General features: G+C 42.8%; 1 protein-coding gene across 3 annotated transcripts in view; it reads right to left on the bottom strand.

Annotated features, from left to right (window-relative positions):
- Nucleotides 1-23,757, bottom strand: part of Tnrc6b (trinucleotide repeat containing adaptor 6B) — a 227,108-nt gene that overhangs the window by 33,544 nt on the left and 169,807 nt on the right. For 2 of the 3 annotated variants that reach the window (XM_042697931.1, XM_042697933.1), the window contains 7 exons: nt 18,973-19,314; nt 13,869-16,217; nt 12,044-12,202; nt 9,761-9,936; nt 7,718-7,792; nt 6,906-6,951; nt 5,941-6,077 (listed from right to left, as the gene is read on the bottom strand). In XM_042697931.1, the coding sequence (XP_042553865.1) occupies nt 5,941-6,077; nt 6,906-6,951; nt 7,718-7,792; nt 9,761-9,936; nt 12,044-12,202; nt 13,869-16,217; nt 18,973-19,314 (3,284 nt within the window). The remainder of the gene's footprint in view (nt 1-5,940; nt 6,078-6,905; nt 6,952-7,717; nt 7,793-9,760; nt 9,937-12,043; nt 12,203-13,868; nt 16,218-18,972; nt 19,315-23,757) is intronic. The other variant, XM_042697934.1, reaches the window with a different exon arrangement.

Genomic DNA, 23,757 nt, shown 5'->3' with positions numbered 1-23,757 from the left:
TACTCACCTGTAACTTCTCATTCCAATGTTTGGATATCAGTCTAGTTACAAATAAGCTTCACCTCCTGATTCTTGAGGGCTCACCGCACTGAGCACCTCACTACCCTTCCACTGAGTTGGAGAAAGCTGGGCTCAAAGGGTGATTGCGCCTTCCTGATTTTGATAACCCAACACTGTTACCTCCTTTGCCTAAAGTTACTTTTTAAATTTGTTTTAGAGATGGGAGGGGCTCTCCCTCCATGGAGCCCAGGGCTAGCTTCAAATTTGTGCTCTTCCTGCTTCTGCTTCCTGAGTGCTAGGGTTACAGTAGTAAGTCATCTTGCCCCATTTCCTGAGGTTCTTTTCTACATCATATCCTCTTGACCTTTTCAAGGCCTGGGTCAGAGGTCACTGTGAAGGTCTTCTCCCCTAAACCTTCTTCCCCATTCCACATGCATTCCACTAGTTCATCTCTTTGTCATCCAAGCACTGGAACATTGTGATGATACCATCAAACTGTTAAGAGTTACTTTCATTCTACCTTTCACCACCAGCTCAACCCTTGAGTTTTCCTACTCCCAGAGCCCTAGTCTGTAAGATGGACATGTCATTTGAGGTATCCTGAAACATCCCACTGAGCAGCTTCAACAAAGAAAGCTGCAGCACTGTTTAAACTCAGCGTGTGAACTCTCAGGTCACCACCTTCAGCTTGCCATAGGGATGACTATTTTAAAGAATTTGTTAAAAGCACCGAAAAGTTCTAGAACATTAAAGGTACTTTGATGGCTTTAATGATTCAAAAATAGATTAAAGGGATTGCTTTAGGCAAATCAATAAACTTAAAAGCACTAAAAATAAAAATGATTATAAACAAAGTAGAAATGGCAATTCAAATCTGTGTGTTTCATAAAAAGAAAAAGAAACCCAACATGAATTTTATGTCTTCAAATGGTTGCTTAAATATGAGAAGATCTTTAATTCTAGAGACTAATACTCCTACTCACCCTGTCTAAACTCATCAGATTTGTCACATGAAGGATAGATCAGTTCTAAGTTTTCTTTGTTCTGATAACTGGATGGTTTGACTGAACATCACCCAAAAAAGAGGATTAAGTTTAAAGTAATGACCTTGATACTAAAGGTCATTTATTCATGACTGGTCCTTAGATGGTGAAGTTATAGGAAGCTATAATCTTTGCCAGAGTTTGTTTTGGCAAGTATGAAATTATTTTTTTAGTGGGGAGGTGCTGGGTCTTAAAGCTGGGGCCTCACACATGGTAAACATGTGTTCTATCTCTGAACCACATGCCTGCTCCTGAGAGTCATTCTAATGCTACTACAGACTTTGAGATGAAAGCTTGCTATGGAGTTGCCAAGACTGGCCTTGCACGTCTGGACTCAAGAAATTCTGCTTTATCAGCCTCCTAGGTAACTGGAACTACCGGTACATATCACGGCACCTGGATTAGTCACATTAATTTCAAACTTTGTTTTGATAAGTAGTATTTAAAATAATGTGCTTCTTTAGAAGTTTTTTATAAAATTAAGAACTGCTTCCCTCTTAGCTGATAAACTCCTCCCTTCCCAAATAAAGTCCAAGTACCTCTGAAGCCACATGCAGCACTGGTATTAACCTGAAATGGAAATAAGTAAGGCAATTGCAGTCTATCAAAGAGGCTGTTTATCAAAGAGGCTCTTTACTTGGGTTTGAACTCATGATGTTGAGTCTTGAGCTTGCTAGGCAAATTACTCTACTACTAGAGACAATAACTGTATTTTCTCTCTTTTGCCTTAGTCCTGGCCTCTGAACTCAGGACCTTGCACTTCTAGGCAGGCACTCTACCATTTGTGGTACACCCTCAGCCCTACCAATATCTTTTTTTTTTTTTGTCGGTCGTGGGGCTTGAACTCGGGGCCTGGGCGCTGTCCCTCAGCTCTTCAGCTCAAGACAAGCGCTCTACCACTTGAGCTACAGCGCCACTTCCGGTTTTCTGGTGGTTTATTGGAGATAAGAGTCTCACGGTCTCTCCTGCCCGGGCTGGCTTTGAACCGCGATCCTCAGATCTCAGCCTCCTGAGTAGCTAGGATTACAGGTGTGAGCCACCAGCGCCCGGCTCCTACCAATATCTTAAAATGGAATCCTGGCATTAAAACAGCTCATTTTCTTGGCCCAGATATATTGTTTTACACAGTGAGGAATTAGGGGCAATCATAAATATGAGGCCTTTAAAAAAATTAAATTTAGAAATTAGGACAAAGGTAGTACAAAGTGTTTATATATGCTAATATTAGATGATCTCCTGTAAATAAATAAAACTTGTGGCTTTATGTGTGGCTTCTAAAATGATCTGAGTCCCCAGAGTTATCTGCCTCAACCTCAGGGTTTAATTCACAGAAGCATAAAAATTTTTAACAAATCGTCAAGCTGACTGAAATGGTCTGTGAGTTAGAAAACTTTTTTTTTGGGGGGGGGGGGGGGCGGGGGGCTGGTCATGGGGCTTGACCTATGGCCTAGGCCACAGGCCCTGTCCTTGGGCTCCACTTTGCTCATTGCTCAAGGCTAGTGCTCTGTCACTTGAGCCATAGCACCATTTCCAACTTTTTTTGTGATTAGGTAGAGATAAGTCTCACAGACTTTCCTACCCAGACTGGCTTTGAACTGTGATCCTTACATTTCAGCCTCCTAAGTAGCTAGGATTATAGGTGTCAGCCACCGGCACCTAGCAAATCAAAACTTCAAATGTTATTTTTTAAACTTTTTTTTTCTTTTTTTTTTTTGGGGGGGGGGGGGGTCCGGTCGTGGGGCCTGAACTCTGGGCCTGGGCGCTGTCCCTCAGCTCTTCAGCTCAAGGCTAGCGCTCTACCACTTGAGCCACAGCGCCACTTCCAGCTTTTTTCTTTTTGCTTATGTGGTGCTGAGGAATTGAACCCAGGGACTCATGCATACAAGGCAAGCACTCTACCACTGAGCCACCTTCCCAGCCCTAAACTTTTTTTTTTCCTAAATTGAACACAGGGCTTTGAACTTGTTAGGCAGGCACTCTACCACTTCAGTCATGCCTTCATCAACTTTTTGCATTGGTTATCTTCAAGGTGTTACTTTATTCTGGGGCTGCCCTAGGCTACAAACTTCCTAGTGTTGCTGGGAATGACAGGCGAGTGCCACTGTGCCCAGCCTGCCCCATAGCTGGGATGACAGGCATGTGCCAGTGTGCACAGCCATCTTAATCAAGATGGAATCTTTCAAACTTGGTTTTGCCAAGGTGGCCTTAAACTGTGATCCTCAATCTCTTCCTTCCATGTAGGATTACAGGTCTGAAACACTGTGCCTAGCTTAAATTTTCTTTTTAATATGAAGTGTATTCAAAACCCTTACCATAGAACCTGTGCACACACTGATAATAATAGACTTTGCATCAATCATATGCACTGATTGCAGCAATCCACAGATCCAAAATAAAGACGGCTTTAATCTTAAAAGTCCAATGCCAAACTGGCCTGGCTGTTTCATTATATTCCAGCTATGTAGTACACATAGATTACTGGATAATTATGTGATCTTGGAGCTACATTATTATGACTGTTTTATAGTTTCAATACGTCACCCAAAAATGAGTACTCAAAATATCTATGTTATTATTTTTCCCCTGTTTATATAAACAATACATAGCCATGTCCTCTGTAAGAGAACTGTGATAAACATCAAAATATTACGGCAGAAAATATAAAAAAAAAATCTACGATTCAGAAGTAACTAATCTGAAGACAGTATAATCCACTCTTAGAAATGTGTGAGTAACTACCAGAAGGCACAGAGGCCTGTGTGTCAGTTGGCTGGGCAATGTTGGATACCACTTTACCCCTCCTCTAACTTACACATGCAAGCCACATAAGACAAACTGGAAACACCTAATAATTACACAATGTATAATTAATGTCCTTCTGTGACTCTGAGGTGAAGAGCACAGTGGCAAGGGGGGGGCTCACAGGATGATGGCACACTTTCAGAATTACTGATGCAAAGGCACTGAGGCACCAAATTCCTGGCTTTCTACAAAAAAGTCAGAAGAGACTGTGGAGAGCCTGCCCTGCTATATCCCCTCCCTCAAGCCTGTGAGAGTGAGGAGGCCTGATCCAAGAAAACTGCAGACTCCATTTCTATTGTGCGAATCTTCCTTGCTTGGAGAACTGCCAGGTACAACCCTAGCAAAGGGCTGCTCCAGGTCTAATGGCCACACGTGAGCAATATGCACTCTTCTCAAAGCTCTACCATCTGTTACAAGTTGCTCTTCTCTGGGTAACAATTATCCTACTTCAAATTAAAAAAAACTAGATTAGCAATATGTGGTATTCTTCACTTAATCTTACAACTCTGTCCTTATTTTTTAGTAGGTATATTAAATGGAAGAAAAGACCTCCAAACCATGACTTATTACCCTATTTAATATTAAAAGTAGGTATACTGCTAAATTAGATTATATAAGGTACTTATATAGCCTTGTTAATATTTTCCTAAGTTATTTATCAGTTATTAAATATGAACTCATGATCAAAAATGAGAAGACAAAAGAAACACGTTTAAAATAAAGTCCATGTTGAGAAACATGAGAAGAGATGGTTCTATGGGCTGAAAGAGCTAAAACCTACACTTAATTATCATTCTGTGCATTCAGTAATCAACAAATTTCCCAAGACAGACAAATGATGCAATAAACTGAAGACCAGGGCCAAGGCGAGGCCTAGCCAAGCAGTTACAAATTTGAGAGGCCTCCTTACTTGTCTAGCAGCGAAGTTTTGGGGGTTGAGCCCTGTGCCGATTGCTCCAAGGCTGACGTTGGGTAGTGTGGAACCAGAGGGAGACAGCTTGTAGCTGGGAGAAGGGGAGAAGGGAGAGCAGGGAGCCTCATCCCCAAGGCACCCATCTTGATTGGAGAAAGGCAAAGTCAGCTGAAAGGTAGTAGGAGTTAGCCAATCACAATGAGTGTTGGTTAGTGAAGCAACAGAATGCAAGAAGGGAAAGAGAGAAACACTGGAATAAACAAAGTGACAGTGTATTAGCAGTAACCGAGGATGGAATTTGGATCTGATAATAAATCATACTTTGCCCAACGGAGACCATCTGTCATCCTCTTTGATATGATTTTTCCTTTTCCTCTAAGTTAGTAACACATTAAGTTCCATTGTATTACGGTAACAGTTGCCAGACCCTTTATTTTTATGTATCTAATATTGATTTCTCTGGCTGTGTGGCTCCTGAGACAGAAGCCAAGGCAATCTTGTTGTGAATATACTGTTGTCTGGACCAGTATCAATCTTATCAAAAGCAGTCAAATCTAAAAGTTTTAGTTGCTTCGTGAATATAAGGAACACTACAAATTGGTATTTTGAATCAAGGAATCATCTTCACTAAAAGTGTAAAATCAAAATCAGCGCATAAAAATAACCTATTTTAATCAGGTAGTTGAGAATTTGAAAAGTATCATTGTAACTAAAGATAAAGTACTAAGTGGGAAAGATAAAGTGGTTCCTCCCACTCTCCTGAAAAAAAAAAAAACCCTAGAAGTCAAAGCCTTAGGAGATACAAATGTCTGTACAAATCCCAAGTTCAGTTGGTAGTTAATAATAGTTTAAGAATGTAGCTAAGAACAGCAAGAAAAAATTAATTTGGAATAATTTCTTTCTAAAGTATTTCATGTTTTGTTTCCACTGTCTGTGAAACTTCATGAATATCCCAGAGCTTAAGACCTTCACCATGATACATACTAAAGACAGACGGTCCTAGCTCTTTCCAATCACCTTTTGACATGTATGTCTTCATGTCACCACATAAATGCAGGTGATGTTTGTGCTTTGTTCACTGAGTCCAGTAACTCAAATGCTTTTTTTCTAGAATCAATTTTAAAAGACAAAGAATAAAGCAGTTCTTGGGAACTATTACCTTAAACAAAGGATTCAACTCACCTTCTCAAAATAAGGCCCACTGTCTGTGGTTCCCAAGTCTTTGGAATTAGGTGGACGGAACCCAGATCGATCTTTCCTCATGATATCATTAAAATCCCCGAGATTCATTGCTCGCTTGTCCACATCAAATTTTTTATCTGAAAGAACAAAAGCAGGGTGAAAATTTTTGGAATCAATGAATGATCACAAGATCACTAAACCGATCTCAAGATCAGTGACTCAATCTCAAGAACCAAGAGTGACCTGGCCCACCCTGCTCTGTGGGGCGGGCACAAGCTCTTTTCTACTCTTGAGGATGAGACCAGGAGAGCTCTGGCTCTCACTGGTTCAGGGTCCTTTCATAGAAAAAAACCAAAACATCTATCTGCAAACATATCTGCTGTAGCTTGTCCTCTGTGGAGCTTAGGGACTAATCTAGCTAAGAAAATATTTAGACTGTGGTTACTGGTTTGATGAACACATCTTGCTCACAAAATTCAAATGTTCTCAGTGAGAGAAGTTGTCAGCTTTTGCTATTTAACATCTGCTAGATAAATGGTGCAGTTGTTGCCCTAAACTTTAAATTTTAAGAGCTGAACACAGCTGAATGTGTTCATAGTCTGACAGGCAAGATATAATCTCACAGGTGCAGGAGTTATTTCCACTTCCCCTTCACAGCTCTCTAAATCTGCTACTATACATTGACACGATCACAGCCCAAGGTTAGAAGATCAGACTACAGATTTCTCTTACCACCTACACTGTTTTCTAGGGTAGACAACAACACTGACCTCTATGCCCTTCTATTCAGAAAACATTCATTTGTAGTCTTTCCTGGATTTTTGCATGGAACCTTGAAAGTAAGTATTCAAAAAATGTCTGTCACTGAACTGCATCATCCCAACTCACACTAAACAAGAGATCCCAAAGCCCACCATCAGCTTCACTCCACTCCACTCCACTCCTAATGGCGGAGTGATACACACCTACAGACAAATCCATTTTGCTGCTTGGATTATCTTCAGTTTGACTCTGAAAAAAAGTAAAGAGGTAAAAGAGCATTAAACTGTACACACTTGAATCAGGAAAGGAGTTCTACCTTCATGTGAGAGCACATCTTACCACTGGCACTAAATCCTCTGACATGAATTCTACTCTGGGATGAGGACTGTAATGTTTTCTATATCATAGTCTCACTGAAACTCATGCCTATGCAGCTAAAGTCCAATCTTCACACACCATCAGCCTCAGTTAATCCACAGACAGAGCAACAATTCAACAGCTGCCGGGAGAAATAAACTCTCATCCTCAAGTTCCAGCTGGCCCAGGATCAGATCCCATGAGCAGCAGCCAAAGGATGACAATTTCTTGTGACTTGTCAAGTCATCAAGTCTTGAAACGTGCTGCCAACTCAAGTCAGTTGCTTTTTTGGCAACCAAGATCGGGTGCCTTCATAGAGTTCCCAAGAGATAAGACAACTAAAAATTCCCCACCTTTTCCCTAGATAATTAATCCCAGTATGGGTTTCCTAGTTACTATATTGTTATTTTAAAATTGTAATGTAAAAAGTGGTACAGCAATGTTGAGAATACAGTATACATTTTTAAGTGTCTGACTTCTTTTTTCCTACCCTCCCAAGATAGTAAATGTACAAGTCTTCAACTTTAAATACCAGTATATGTTATAAGAATAAAAGAATAGAAAACAAGCTCTGTATTACTATATATGGTAGTGGCCTTCAAATTAGTACTAAGCCTCAAATTTGAGACATTATACATAAAAGTGAAATAAAACTTACCAGCAATCCCATATTTGAAAACTGTTTGGCGAGAGGATTCATCCATGAATCATTGTTTCCTCCTTTGAGTGAGCACTACAGAAATGAAATATGGAACCTCAGAACCATGGATTTGTCTCAGCCTCCTACTGAAATGTAGGACCAAAAATTTACCTTTTTGAGCATTATTTCTGTTTGTCACTTTGATGGTTTACCTGTTAGCTGGCATGATTAGTAAGCCCTAGTTAACAGCTATGTCTTTGCTTAACTCCCAGTGCTGAACTAGATGTCACTAGAAAAACATGCGGTGCTTCTACTTTTCACATGGAAAGAAGTCACTGCCAGGTTTTGTAACACCCTGTGTCACTACTTCCACTGAAGAAGGAGCTCAGGGGCCAAGCTGGCTCATATAGAGAGAAAGACCGGTGTTGTCAGTGTGCATTATTTAGACAGGATCCTGCCCAAACCAGACATTACCCCAATGTGGACACAATGAGGAACTCATACAGGAGCACCTCATCTGCACGAAGGCCACTGATCCACAGAGGGAAAGAAACCTGGTGGAAGACATTGACATAAGCTCCTACATCAAGCAGAGCAGAGGTGGGTCTACATTTTTTAGTGAAACAAGCTGGTTTCTCTCCTGAACAAGGCAGCAGTGACAATCATCTCGCTCCATTTCCACTAGATGGGGATTTGATGGGATGGGAGACAATGAGCTAGGGTCAGATAAAAATATGTATGCGGTGACATCTGTCATATCAATCTTACTATTCTTTAAAGTGATAGGGCATTTGTTGTAAGGTGAAAAAAAGGTCCTCACTGGAGGCAAAGGAGAAAGGAAGCCATTTTTTTCTTCCTCTTTTTTTTTTTTTTTTTAAATTTTTGGTATGCTTTGTTTGTACTGAAATTTTAACTGAAGACCTACACTTGCTTGGCTGGTGCTCTACTATTTGAGCCACACTTCCAGCTTAGCCTTTGGTTATTTTGGAGATAAAATTTCTCAGGCTTTTTTGGTCTGGCTTAACTTCATTCTCCAGTTACTGGCTTCGTGAGCAGCCACAATTACAGTATGAGTCACCAGTGCCTAGCGAAGGCATTGTTTAATAGCTACAGAGTTTTCATTTCACAAAATGAATTGTGTGTGAACATACCTGATGCACTGAACTCTACATTTGAAGATGGTTAAGATGGTAAATTTGACCTTATGTGTATTTTATGACCATTAAAAAAAATAAAAGTGCCGGGAGCTGAAGGCTCACACCTATAATCCTATTCGGGAGGCTGAGATCTGAAGATTGTGATTTGAAAAGTCCTGTGAGACTCTTATCTACAGTTAACCTTCAAAAACCCAAAGTGGAGCTGTGGCTCAAAGTGGTAGAGTACTAGCATTGAGCAAAAAAGCTCAGGGATAGCATCTAGACCAGAGTTCAAGCCCAGAGCCAACAAACAATAAAAATAAACAAAAGTCTTTAGTGTAAGAGGTCAGAATTACTGTCACTGGAGCTGGAATATTAAGGGGTGACAGATGTCACTGCACAGATTTATTTTTATCTGCTCCTGAAGCTGACAATTAAGTCAATCTGAGGTGTCAGCTGAGTTGGGGATTCATTATCTTTTCATCAATCATTATCAGTATCTTTCATCCAGTTAGTGTAGACTCACTACTAATTTGTAAATGACCAAATAATGGACAAAAGTCTACTAGAACCTAAGGACATGTCTCAGCATCACGAGTAGCTAGGAGTCCAGGCATGAAGCACTGGCGCCTGGCCAAAAAGCATTTTTAAAGAGCGCACTGAGAGCTACCAACCAATTTGCAACATAAAAACCAAAAACAAAAGATCTTATATTTGAAAATCTATTTAACACACAGCAGCAAGACCTCAGTGTCACTGGTAAGGAGGATAAGGTAAGTACCCTTGGTTTCAAAGGAAATGTTTTCCCCTTTAGTTAGGATCTCAGAGATGCCAACTGTCTCTCTCTCTGCATTAATTCCGTTAATTCTCAGGTCTGCCTTCTAGGAATGAGTAAGCAAGCTCAAACATTTCAGAAGCAGGCTACCTTCATTTGCTTCTTCCCTCCTTGTCCCCAGCTTGCTGAGTTGTGGGAGGAAGCACTTCCCTGAGAGCCGGTGGTGTTCCAGACTCCTCCATCGTCCTCCTCTTCCCAGCTGGGATGGCGAGTTCCTGTGACCGGCCCATCACTCTCCCCCCAGCCATCTTGCATAGATTTGGAATCTTTAAGGAAAGAGTGATTAGCCCTTTTAAACAACTATATGTCAGAAAAACCAGAAAAATAATTTCCATCTAGATGTAGCATTTTAGGATTATATATATATATATATATATATATATATATATATATATATATATATATTTTTTTTTTTTTCCCCCAAGTCATGGGGCTTGAACTCTGGGCCTGGGTGGGCGCTGTCCCTCAGCTCTTGAGCTTAAGGCAAGTACTCTACCACTTGAGCCACAGAACCACTTCCCATTTTCTGGTGGTTTATTGGAGATAAGAGTTTCATGGCCTTTCCTGCCTGGGATGGCTTTGAACCATGATCCTCAGAACTCAGCCTCCTGAGTAGCTAGAATCACAGGCGTGAGCCACCAGCGCCCAGCCAGTATCTTTGTAATTTTATGCATTCCATCGAGATGGTAAGGCAAATGCTATCACTCGTATTCTAGAGAGTAAAGCCATGGACAGTACAATCAAAATCTTCTGATTTCTGGTTGAATGTTCACCTCCTCCCCCCATACTGAGTTCCCCAGGTACTCAGTAGACAGAAATTCCAAAACTGAAGACAGCTTATCACAATTAAACAAACTTAGCTCTTTTTTTTTCTTTTTGCTATTTAGTATCAGTCCTGGGGTTTGAATTCAAGGCCTGGGTGCTGTCCCTGAACATTTTGCTCAAGGAGAATACTCCATTACCTGAGCAACAATTCTACTTCCAGCTTTTTGGTGGTTAATTGGACATAAGCATATCACAGACTTTTCTGCCTAGGCTAGCTCCAACCATGATCCTTAGATCTTAGCCTCTTGAGTAGCTAGAATTACTGATGCCCAGCTTGGGTCCTTTTTTTTTTCTGTGGGGCTTTGAACTCAAGGTCTGGGCACTGTCCTTGATCTTTTTCACTCAAAGCTAGTGCTTTACAACTTTGAACCACAGTACCACTTCCGGTTTTCTGGTGGTTAATTGTAGATAAGAGTCTCAAGGACTTTCCTGCCCAGGCTGGCTTTGCACCTCTCAACCTCCTGAGTAGCTAGGATTATTGGCATCAGCCATAGATGCCCAGCTTAGATCCTCTTAATGAGCATGGTTTACTCTAGTCCTACAGTTTTATACATGTACATTATGTATGTATGTATGTATGTATGTATGTATGTACTTAAGTGTGTAATATCCATTTGCATACAATGAATATTAAAAACAGGTATCATAAAGAACAACTAATTGTCTAACTTGTTTTTGGACAATGTTACTCATTCCTTTGCTTTCCCTCTCTCATCCCTGCTGTGAGTTACATAGGTCATTTTCCACAGTGTATACCGAATACCATGACTGCATTTGTTCAACCTTCTTCCCTCACTTTCTGCATCTTCTCTAAAAAAGACAAAAACAAAAACAAAAAAACTCAAAAGCAAAAACAAATACCACCACCACAAAGACAAAACAAAACAAAACATCCTTCAATTTCCTGGAATTTGTTTCTTCTAACTTCTGCTGGTTAACTGGAGGTAAGAGTCTTTCAAATTTATTTACCCAGACTGATTTCAAACTGTGATACTCAGATCTCAGCCTCCTGAAGAGTGAGGGATTAGAGGTATGAGCCACTGGTGCTCAGCAGAACTAAACTAAAAAGTTAGGGCTGGTGATGCAGCTCAGTCTTACATGGCATATGGAAGGCCCAGGACTCAGTGTCCAGGAGAGGGGGAAGAGAGCTAGAAGTGGCAAGTGGTAGATTGCTAGCCTTGAACATAAAAGCTCAGGGATAGCATCCAAGCCCTAAATTCAATCCCAAGACTGACATATTAGGAAGGAAAAAAAAAAAAAGGATAGAGAGAATGAATAATGAAGTCCCTGGGTAACAGAGACCACATTCCTCATCAAAATTAAAATCCTGACCAGATATCAAATCTAATTTGTGTTTTAAAATCAATAATATTATGACTTTTTGTTCACTGCAAACTTTTTTAATACAAGAAAAGGCACCAACATTTGCTATCAGTGTTTGAGATTACCTTATCAAATCAACTGTCTAAATACCCTATAGCTCTCACCAAAATGCCTCACAGTCTAATTTACAAAGAATCCTTAGAAATATAAATATGGTCTACTTACTGGGTTTCATGGCATTGGGAGCGCTGGCAGGTGTGTTCCCCCATCCTGTGGTCGATGCGCCCGCATCATCCATTTCGCCCCATCCAGGACTGCTTTCATTCGGCTCACCCCAGGCTGATGTCCCATTATCTGGAGCAGGTGGTGTGCTTTTGCTCCAGACTGTTAAGAAAAAAAAAAAGTGTCTCTTAAGAACAATCAGTTAACATTCAACGGGGTTGAAGGCAGAGTAAACAAGTATCAAATCCTCTTGGCAGAAGCAGAGATTGAACCTTTATGGAGGTTATCAGGCAATGACATTTTTAAAAAGAGTCCAACCCACACCACTTTTGGCCCAGTAACTCTACTACCTGGACATTATACCATCATCTCAAAAAAGATTGGGGCTGGGAAGGTAGCTCAGTGGTAGAGTGCCTGCCTCGCATGCATGAGGCACTATATCAACAGAAAAAGCCGGAAGTGGCGCTGTGGCTCAAGTGGTAGAGTGTTAGCCTTGAGCTGAAGAGCTGAGGGACAGTGCCCAGGCCCTGAGTTCAAGACTCATGACTGACCAAAAAATAAAATAAAATAAATTACATACACAATGTTTACTCTATTGCTGTTAAGAAAAACTGGAAGCACTGCAGACACCATCAGGAGACAGGTTAGTCTAAGCATTGTGGTTTACGCTGGCCTATAAGGCCAGATACTTGGTAAGTAGCGATCATAAGGAATGTGGTTCAAGGCCAGTGTGGGCTAAAAATTATCAAGTCAGCACCACCATCCCAACAGAACCAGATACTTAGAAGATTTAGGAGGATCACAGTCTGAAACCAGTCCAGGCAAAAATGCCTAAGACCCCATCTGAAAAATAACTGAAGCACTGCCGGATGCTGGTAGCTCATACCTATAACCCTAGCTACTCAAGGAGGCAGAAATCTGAGGATTATGCTTTGAAGATAACCCAAGCAGGAAAGTCTGTGAGACTCTTTATCTCTTTACCACCAAAAAAAACCCCAGAAGCAGAGCTGTGTCTCAAATGGTAGAGAGCTAACATTGAGCAAAAAAGCTCAGTTACAGCACCCAGGCCCTGAGCTCAAGCCTCAGGATTGGCACAAAAAAAAGGGAAAAGAACTGTATGTGCTAATATGGATAGTACACGAAGAGCTGGGGGAGAGCTCAGAGGCAGAACACTTGCCAAGCACACAACAGTTCCCTTTGGTGGGGAAAGAGGAGCAACAAGGATGAGCTATGAAGAGAATCAGAATGGAACTTCTTTATTTTTCAATCTAGAGAATAGTATGTTAAGCAAACTTGAATTCTGTAGACCAAAAGAATATGGAAATATAATTCTGGAGCTGGGCATGAGTGGCTCATGCCTATTGTCCTAGCTACTTAGTAGGCTGAGACCTGAGAATTGTGGATCAGGGCAGGAAAGACCTTTGAGACTCTTATCTCCAATTAACTACCCAAACTGCCAGAAGTGGAGCTGTGGTTCAAGTGGTAGAGCGCTAGCTTTGAGCAGATAAAGCTCAGGGACAGCACCCAGGCACACACACACACACAGACACACACACACAGACAAATAGAAAAAATAGAAAAGAGAAATAACTCTGGAGACAAATACAGTGTTAACATTTTTTCCTTTTCCCAAGAAAGAACACCATGAGGTAATACAAGGGCTGCCATTCTTGCATCTTACAGAAAGGCTTTCTTAGCAAGAGTTAAAGATCTGTAGGAGGCCTCCTCAGAAAATAATGCCAAGGTAAATAAATGCACCTCAATAAAAATGTCCTGGAGTGGAATGTCTTCTCTGCACAAAAACCTATGAGACAAAGCACTTGCTTACCTGATGGTGATTTTCCGGTCATGGGGGTGGGCAGGTTTGGTTCTCGAGGTGCTGTGCCACCTTGGGAATTCTTATCCCACAGGTTCACATTCTTGTAGTTGTAACTGTTAGGGTCTCCCCATGCTGAGGTACCATCGTCAATGTCCATCTTTCGACTAATTGACTGTGGGGATGGCTCTTCCCAACCACTGGGTTCCTCATCCTTAGGGGCTGTGGGCTGAGGCCCACTGCTCCAGTTGGAATTGGAAGGTCGAACACTGCCCGGAGGTGGTGGGGGCGGTCCTCCCCATGAACCAGACGCCTCTGGTTGTGGTGGCGGTGGCTGCTGTGGTGGCTGCGGCGGTTGGTGTTGTTTATTCCAGGAATTGGGCTGTCTGCCTGTGTCATTCCATGCGGGGGATCTTTTGCAATCTTCCCACCCACCTTTCGAAGCTAGGCTTGCATTCCCCCCATTACCCCAAGTTCCAATTTCATTCTGTCCTCCTTCACCCCACCCAGACACAGGCTTATTTGCAGTACTTTCCCAATTGCTGCTTTTCGTTTGATCAACTTCCTCTCCCCAACCATTCTTCCCAGAAGTCCACCCTTGATTGGGCTGGCGGCTTCCTCCCCACCCCTGATCCTTGCTGGAATTCTCATTCCAAGAGGAAGGAGTCTTGTCATCTGGTCTTCCTCCTCCCCAGTTAGAAGAGTTGTTGTTCTTATAGTCATTCCAGCCTCCTGTGTTCTTGGGGTCTTTCCATTCTGTAGAGGCTGAGAGCTCCCCCCATCCAGACTTCATTTGATTGCTTTGGCTGGGTGCATCTCCCCAGCCCCCTGAGTTCTTGGTCTGTGTGGCAGCGCTCTCCCACCCCTCAGTTCCTTTGTCCGATTTCCCCTCAAGCCTTGGCACCTCTTCAATATCCCACACTGTGTCCTGCTTAATTTGAGTTTGGCCCCAGCCAGTGTTTGAGAGCACCCTGGGGTCCAAATCAGTTCGGCTCAAAAGAGTCTGCAAGACAGCCTGGCAATCAGGATGTGTAGGCCTGTACGACCGACGGCCAGAATTATGACTGTCGCTACTTCCTGCTTTGTGGTTGCTTCCAGTGCTTTGTCCTCCAACTTCACTTCCTGTGGAGCTGGAAGATCTTCCCCAACAGGGAGCCTGGGCATTGCCTTGGTTTTCAGGGAGGGGGTGGCCCTTTTGATTGTCCCATGCTCCAGTGCTAGAATTTGGTTGGTTTGGACCACTCCATTCTCCAATTTTCAACTCATCAGACCCAGTCGGCTGTTTCCATTCTCCCTGAGAGACCCCAGATGTCATTTTGTTCCCTTCACCCCATTTGTTGTCATTAGAGTCCTGAGGGCCAAAGTTCCAGGACCCACCCGTAGACCTGTTATTATTGTCCCAAGAGTCATTTTTTGACCCACTTGATTTCTGAACAGAAGCTCCTTTCCAGGAGTCCTCTCTCTCTTTTCCATTGTTCCCATTGTTTCCAGAATTACTTTGTCCAGAGACTGTGTCAGTTCCAGAAGGACCCCTAGCTGCACCCCAAGATCCAACACTCCCAGTCTTTCGATCTCCAGTGCTTTGTGAAGGGGCATCAGTGCTCCTGGAGGTGTTCCCCAAGCCCATTCCGAAGGGCATTCCCTTATTCTCCATGGGGTTTGGTGAACTTAAGTTCAAGGAGTTAGTGTTTCCACTTTTTGGTCCATCAGTGTTATGAATTTGAGCCTGTTCTCTGCCAGAGACAACAAAATTAACACCCGCATTTTCCATCTTTGACTGCTGTTCCCTGGATGCCTGACCTACTGTGCTAACCTGTGCACCGGAATTACTGGTATCTGTTTCCAATGCCCCTTTCCTAGAAGTTCCTTCTTGGACCAGTGCTGGCCAGGCAGATGGGTTGCTATTTGGGTTAAAGTTGCTGAAGCCAGAGCCAGGTCCAATTCGATCCTGACCACTCACATTCCTCCAATTTCCTAGTCCATTGTTGCTCTCTGGAGTAGAGTTGGAAGATTGAACAGATTTAGCCTTAGGGTCAGATTTCCAAACCCCAAGATTACATTCGTTCCCAGAACTTGCAGACTGGCACTGGCTCCCTTTGCCTTTGTTACTAGTGGTGCTTCCTGGCAGAGTGCTCTTCTCAGAGCCAGGGTTTGAGGCACTGTTGTTATCGGTGGTGTTTTCGGAAGAAGATTCAGTGTCTTTGCTGGCAATACAAGGCCACTCTTCCATGTCAGACCCGTCTACAATCACCTTGTCCCAGGTGTGAATTGGGTTGGGGGAGGTGCCGTTGTTGGAGGAGGCTCCCGGGCCCCAAGTGGAATTTGCATAATTTGAAGCAGCAGCACCTCCAAGGGTTGACTCTGAAAAAGAGATCATCTGATCAATTATGGCTGCTCAAGCATTACGCTCAATTCCTGGAGCTTATACTGTTCCAGGACGGTTTCACCAAATCTCTCCCTACATTGTCTTCTCTACCCAGTCTCTCATTTTGGATTGTATCACAACTGTTGGTCACCTCTTCTTCACTGGCCCACTGTTCTATTCACTAAGTTGAATTCCACACCATTTAGCAAAACTATCTCCTTGCCATTCCTATTGATGGAGAAAGGATTTTTGCCTCTTAAGACAAATAAAATAGCACTATAAACTTGCTCTCTCTCCCATCTGCTCCTAACACCCCCAACTGAAACAACAATTTTTCTAAAATGCCTTTTGATTCTACCACTGCCATATGTAAGCCTTCACCAGTTTCTTTTTTTTTTAAATAATTTTATTTTTTTTTGTGAACATACTGTACAGAGGGGTTACAATTACATGGGCAAGATAATGCGTATATTGTACATTTCTTATCAAGCATTGCAGCCTCCTCCTTTGTTTACCCTTCACATCCCTTCCCAGCCTCCCCCCCCCCCCCCCCACCAAAGTTGTAAAGCTCGTTTGCCTTCACCAGTTTCTTAGTGCACAAAAATGAAGCTGAACTCCTTGGCTTGCATTTTGATCAAGATATGCCATGACCTTTGTCAAACCTTCCAGTCTAAATTATCTTCTACAACCTTCTATGTAGTCATCTACACTCCACAGCTGTGTCTTCTTACCTTGGCAACATTCCATGACAGCAACTACTGTCTTTTTTCTTTTCCCCTAAATTCACACAGTGAAATTTACTCATCTTTCTGGGTCTAATTCAAGTGCCACTTCTGTGTAGCTGTTTTTGAGCTCCTCATCTGGAATAACTCCCCTTTGTCAATAGTTATTTTCCCCATTGCAATAGCACTATGTTCACATTGCTCCTTCCCCTGGTGGTGCCTCTTTACACATCTCATCCTGCTAATGGGCCAATTCCACACCATCGCCATGCAGTGCTGCTCAGTGCACTTCTGTTGAATGACAGGAGGTCCCAAATGAATAGACTTGCTTTTAAAGGAGCTTAATCGGATCAAACAGTCCAACACAAATATGGGAGTTGAGCCCTATGCCAATTGCTTTAAGGCTGACTTGGGTAGCATAGTTTAATACCAGATTTGGTGAGAAGAAAAATGACTTCTTTCTAATGGTGTCAATGTGAGACTCTGATTTACACTGGACCTATGACTCTGTGTAGTCCCCTCATTGGCTACCAAGGGTTAGGAAGGAAGGGCTGTGTCTACTCTGGGCCTGGTCTGACTGCCACAGAAGCCTCGTGGGGATGGTATGTCTCTGCACAAAGCCTGTGTCACTACTAGGTTTTCTTCCATCCTTACTTTACACACAAGATGGAGACATAATTTTTTTGAGCAATCCACTGTTCAAACTCAGAACTCAAAGCATATAAATTAGTGGAAACCATTAATAAGCTGTCCTTGCCAATGCTCGACCATATTCAAGCTCTGTATTTTAATATAACCTCAAAAGATAAATTGAGAGGCAGGTTGAAATCTATTAATGAACTTAAAAAAAAAAAAAAAAAAAAAACAGGACCTGGAAGTTCTTTGCTTTAGTTGACATAGTTAAGTCATCTTTAAAAACTCAAAACTTCTAGAAGAACACTTCATGTCTACCTTTTAGAGTCTAACCAAACTCAACATGCAGGGGTTTGAAAATCAGAAACACTGATTAAAAAAAAAATTCAGTGGGAAAGAAGGTGCTGGTGGTTCATGCCTATAATCCAGAAACTTAGGAAAATAATGGTCTGAAGTCAAGTAATATTTCCATTCCATCCATAAAGTCCATAAGATACCATTTCCAAAATAACCAGCAAAGAGCTGGGCCAGAGGCATGGGAGAAGACTAGCCAAGCAAGTACCAAGTCTTCAGTTCAAACCCTGGTACCACCACCCCCGCCTCCCGAAAAAAAAAAATCACTACAAAACTAGAATGGTACTGGCCAGATGCCAATGGCTCACACCTATAGCCCAGCTACTCAGGAAGCTGAGATCTGAGGACTGTGGTTCAAAGCCAGTCCAGAAAGCCTGCAGACTCTTATCTCCAATTAACCACCCCAAAAAGCCAGAAGGAGCTGGGGCAGGGAATGTGGCTTAGTGGTAGAGTGCTTTGCCTAGCATGCATGAAACCCTGGGTTCGATTCCTTAGTACCACATAAACAGATTAAGCCAGAAGTGGTGCTGTGGCTCAAGTGGTAGAGCACTAGCCTTGAGCATAGAGAGGCTCAGGCAGAGCCCAGACCCTGAGTTCAAATCCTATGACTGGCACAAACAAAACCAAACCAAAATGGTATTATGTGGTGTCTTCCCATGATTCTATACTGTAATGGAAAAGGTCATTCTTTCTCTGATTGTAGCATTCTGGAAGCATAAGCACAGCATCTGGAGATTCAGAACAGCCTCCATAGGAGCCCTACATCCCCCTTGTTGTTCCCTGAACATAAACCTGTAGAACCACAGAGGACCAGAGAAAAAGGCTCAAAGCATGATGACCCACAGCGGCGACTGCAAGCTGCTCATGCTAGGACACTGTAACCCAGTTTCTAAGAACTCCCCTTTTCACACTGGGATCCTCTCCATCTTATGAATGATCCCAGCAGTCTACCTACATAAGGGATTTGGGGATCTCACACCAGGCAATGCACCAGGCAATGCACAAGGTAAAGCTCTCTTCCTCCATTCAGGGTGGTCCTTACCTGGCGCAGTCCCACTCTCGCTCTGCAGCAGCGTTCCTGTCACTTGTGCGTTGTTTGGGTTTGCTCCAGGTGCTGTGCAGGGAGGAGGCCCCGCCCCGCCCCCGAGGAGCATGCAGGACGGTGGAGGGGGCTGCCCACGTTTTAGTAACACTTTGTGGTCCTGCTGGCAACGGAATCGCGGCGGCACCTCCCGAGGCATGTAGCGGGCGGCGCTTGGCGGCTGTCCGTTCGGCACGGCCACCCTTTTGGCATTGTTGCCACCATTGACTGGTGGCGATGGAGAGCTGCCAATTGGGCTGGCGGCCGTTGGTTGGCTTAAACTTGGTTTCGTCACTTCGGGCACTGAAAGAGAGGTTGGAAAAGTCTTTGAAACCAAGAACATTTTTCTAGAGATTGCTCATATCAGACCCATTCTAACAAGTCCATCTTCCCCGCTGTTCCTGGGGACACACACGGTCTTTCCAAATCGCTGCCGGTATCTTCTGTCAATGGGGGAGGGAGGGATGGAGGCGGAGATGAGGGGTGATGGTGACAAGGATTCAAAGACGACACCATGGAATTACATCCCATTAATTACGGGGAAAAAGAAGCAACCCAGTCAACAAACAGAATTAGTACCCAACAGGGCCACGCCTCCGACTCCGGGCCCCTACCAGTTTCTTCAATGCTAACCTCTGTGAACTTAGTCTGAAGTCTTTGGACTAAGTGAGCCAAGCATGTTTCACCTGTGCTGAGACCATTCTGTGCAATTCATCCATCTACAAAGTTAGATCAAAATGCCCCATTCACACAGAACCCTCTCTCCTTCAAGGACAGAAACCCCTCAGGGCCGGGGAGCAGCACTCATCTTTTTTCCCTGAAAGCCTGGCAAGAGTAGACCCCAACAAAACTCCTCAGGTCTAGACTGTCACTGAATTCAACTTGATTTCCTATAGATGCCTGAACTCAAAGGCTTGCTTGGTCTTCTGCATTAAGTATTAGAAAAATTATGTCTTTCAAGCTTTTGTCAAAAAAAAAAAAAAAAAACACAAAAAGAAAACCCTTTCCTCTTCTTTCTCCTTTCCTTCTTTTCTTGTTCCTTCCTTCCCTCTCATTCCTTCCTTTTCTCCCTTCATACTAAGGATTAAACTTTAAGTACTTTATTACTTGAGTCATGTCCCTAGCTCTTTTGTTTTGTATTTTTGATTTTGAAATTGGGACAGTGTGTGTGGGGGGGGGGGGGGGGCGGGGGGGGAGCGGTTCCTCCAAAATTTTCCCATACTGGTTTCAAATTCAAGATCCTGCTCTGCTCTGCCTCTCTAGTAGCCAGGATTGCAGGCATGCAATACTATGCTCAACTTTCAAATAATACAAAAACTTAACAATTGGATACTTTTTCTATTTAATTGAAATAAGTTGAATTTTACTTCCATTAAAAAATGGTAAATAGCATAGAAATGTGCACAAGAGACTACGAGCTACAAGCTGCCACACCATTTGACTTCCTCCAACCCCTACAGAGAAGATTCTCTTAGAATATGCACTTTCTCCCTTCATCCTACCACAAGACTGTCACCCTTTCCCCAAGAAAATCTGCCTCACAAACGCAGACTTGGAGTATTACAGAACACTGTGAGGTCCAAATTCGCCACCTAGAGTCATGCGGGGGCCAGCCCTGGCAGCAGCACTGCTTCCAATGCTGAAATGCTGAAATGCTGCTGGGCCAGCATGTTGCCATTTAATGCACTCCTTTATGAGCAGAGAGATAATGTCATCAGAAAGCAGGGGGCCTGATCTCTTCTGTCACTGGACACTAGAGAATACTGTTGGTGCCAGCAGTAAAGAGTAGGTATCCAACTTAAGTTCTGGTAACCCATGTCTGATGTCCTAGTAAGGAAGGAGGTGTGTGAGAAGATCCACATAATGACCAGAATGAACAAGGGCCAGAAGCAAATAAATCAGTTATTATCTACTATGAATTAACATAGTACCCTCCTCACTCCTTATAGCAACTGACGGCTTAATAATTGATTGGTAAATGAATAAAGATTAATGATAACACTTTTCTGCTTCGGGAAGATTCCATGGCATTATCAATCCCCTTTCTCTTAGGAGAACGAGCAAGAAGCTGGCAGAAGGCGAGGCACCTGTGGCTCATGCTTATAATCTTAGTGACTCAGGAAGCTGAGATCTGAGGATTGCAGTTTGAAGCCAGCCCCATCAAGAAAGACCATGAGACTCTTTTTTTTTTTTTTTTGCCAGTCATGGGGCTTGAACCTTCTGGGCTTGGGCACTATCCCTCAGCTCTTCAGTTTACCGCTCGAGCCACACAGCGCCACTTCCGGTTTCTAGTGGTTTATTGAAGATAAAGAGTTTCACGGACTTTCCTGCCCAGGCTGGCTTTGAACTGTGATCCTCAGATCTCACCCTCTTGAGTAGCTAGGATTACAGGCGTAAGCTACCGGCACCTGGCTAAGACTCTTATATCTAGTAAAATACTCAGAAAAGGCTAGAAGTGGGGCTGTGGCTCAAGTGTAGAGTGCTTGCCTTGAGAAAAAGAAGTTCAGGGACAGTACCCTGAGTTCAAGCCTCAGGACTAGAATTAAAAAAAGGAGAAGAAAAAGTTGGCAGAGATTGGGTGGATTCTTCCCAACTGGTTTTTAGAAGGAATGAGCTGTGCTTCTGTAAAACTTCCCTTCTATAAAAGAGCCAGAATCCTCACTTTTACTTCACTAGGTTGGCTGCATGCCCACCCCTCCCTCCCCCATTTTCCTTAAAAAAAAAAAAAAAAAAGAGCGGCCTAAAATGATTGAGGTCCAAACTCCAGCTGCAAAAACACTGTATTACACTGCATTATCTCAACCAAGGAAATCTGGTAGGCATGATGTATTGTGCAAAAATTGCTATACGATCTCCTTCAGGGTATTTTCTTACCACCATACCAGGTATAGCCTGGATTGTAAATGATGAAGTCACTTAAAATGGAAATAAATATGCTTCAACCACTTCCCTTCTAAGAGTGTTATCTCAGGAGGCAAGTCATTCAAACTTCCAGGACCCAGTTAGAGAAAAACCTACAGGACTATGTGAGTCACAGGCTAACTGCTTCAGGGCCTGATAGATTTTTATTAGATTTCTTTGATTACACTTTTCAAGGAATTCAAGAACTTTAAGCATTTAAAAAGGTCAAGCAAAATTCTTGTCTGGAGGAACCAGCTATTAGGCAAGAGTTCAAATCAACCCGATTTTACAAGTTCAAAGCTAAAACATCAGAATGATCATGTATATCTCAAACTACTCCAAACTACTGGATGACAATAGAAGAGAAATTATCATCAAATCTGAAAGTGTGCTTTTCAGGCCTGGCCTAGTCTGAATCATAATTTGTAGGTTGTAGTACAAATATTTCCAAAGATGAGTTGCTCATAGTTTTTCATTCTTAAAGAAAAAGTCTGTGGCTTCAACCATGGTCTCTGTACCATAGGGAAGTGAAAAAATTGGGGAAAATGCTATGTATTCTATTTTCTAATTTCTCCTCATGCATAAACTATTTAAATACTCTAATGACTGACTCCCTTTCCTAAATCCTTATCCTTCTATCTTACTTAGAATTTGTCCTTATTTCTGACAGACATCAATAAGACAGTACTTTTTCAGATCAAAGCATTGGGGGGCAGTACAGGAGTCTGAACTCATGGCCTCGTGTTTGCTTGGCTGGCAATCTATTGTTTTAGCCATGCTCCTTATCCAAAAGCATTTAAGAAATTCCTGGAGCAGGTGAACTTCTAAACTGGCTCAACAAACTCAACAATCGAGCTGGACCAATATAAACTACTACTAATCACCTAATGGCACCAACAGGAAAAAAATCATCTAGAAATCTTCTTAAGATTTTAAGGCGCTCATGCCTTCACCACAACACACACTGTCTTTGCCTTCAACAGCACTCTCCTCATTAAGTCACTTTAGTCTAATGGGAAGTGGGCACTATGGATTTGTTCATCTTTACCTTCTGCGTACCTCCTAACACTGCTGGGAATTCCTCTCTCCATTGTGGGGGGGTGGGTGCGCATGCACATGTACATATGCACACACATGCTGGTATTGGAGCTTAAACTCGGCCTCACAGTGTTTCTTAGCTTTTTCCCTTGAGACTGGTATTCTAGGGGCTGGGAAGGTGGCTCAGTGGTAGAGCGCTTGCCTTGCATGCCTGAGGCCCTGGGTTCAATTCCTCAGCACCACATAAGCAAACAGAAAAAAGCTGGAAGTGGCGCTGTGGCTCAAGTGGTAGAGTGCTAGCCTTGAGCTGAAGAGCTGAGGGACAGTGCCCAGGCCTAGAGTTCAGGCCCCACAACCGGACCCCATCCTCCCTAACCCCAAAAAAGAGACTGGTATTCTACAATTTGAGCCACACCTACAGTTCTGGCTTTTTGTTGGCTAACTGGAAATTAGAGTCTCTGGGATTTGGCTGGCTAGCTAGCTGGCTGGCTAGCTTCAAACTTAGATCCTTAGATCTCAGCCTCCTGAGTAGATGTGTGCCCCCAAGTCCAGTCCTCCCTCCATTTTCGTGAGACCCATTCTGGCTAGCTCTTCAGCTCTTGTCTATTCCCTTGTAGACTTCTCCTACCCAGATCAGAGGTCAGCAAACTTTCTGTAAGGGTCCAATAGGAAATATTTAGGTTTTATGGCCATGGGTATTAAATGCAACACTCAATTCTGTACTTACAAAAGAAAAGTAGCCACAGCTATAGGTAGCCAAAAAGCATGGTCATTTTCCAATAAAACTTTACTTATGGGATAAAACAG

Source organism: Dipodomys spectabilis, unplaced genomic scaffold, assembly GCF_019054845.1.
Source record: "Dipodomys spectabilis isolate Male_0828 unplaced genomic scaffold, ASM1905484v1 ptg000230l, whole genome shotgun sequence".
In the NCBI taxonomy this organism is placed as follows: domain Eukaryota; kingdom Metazoa; phylum Chordata; class Mammalia; order Rodentia; family Heteromyidae; genus Dipodomys; species Dipodomys spectabilis.
Note: the sequence above shows the minus strand (reverse complement) of the source record. Positions and strands in the feature narration are given on the sequence as shown.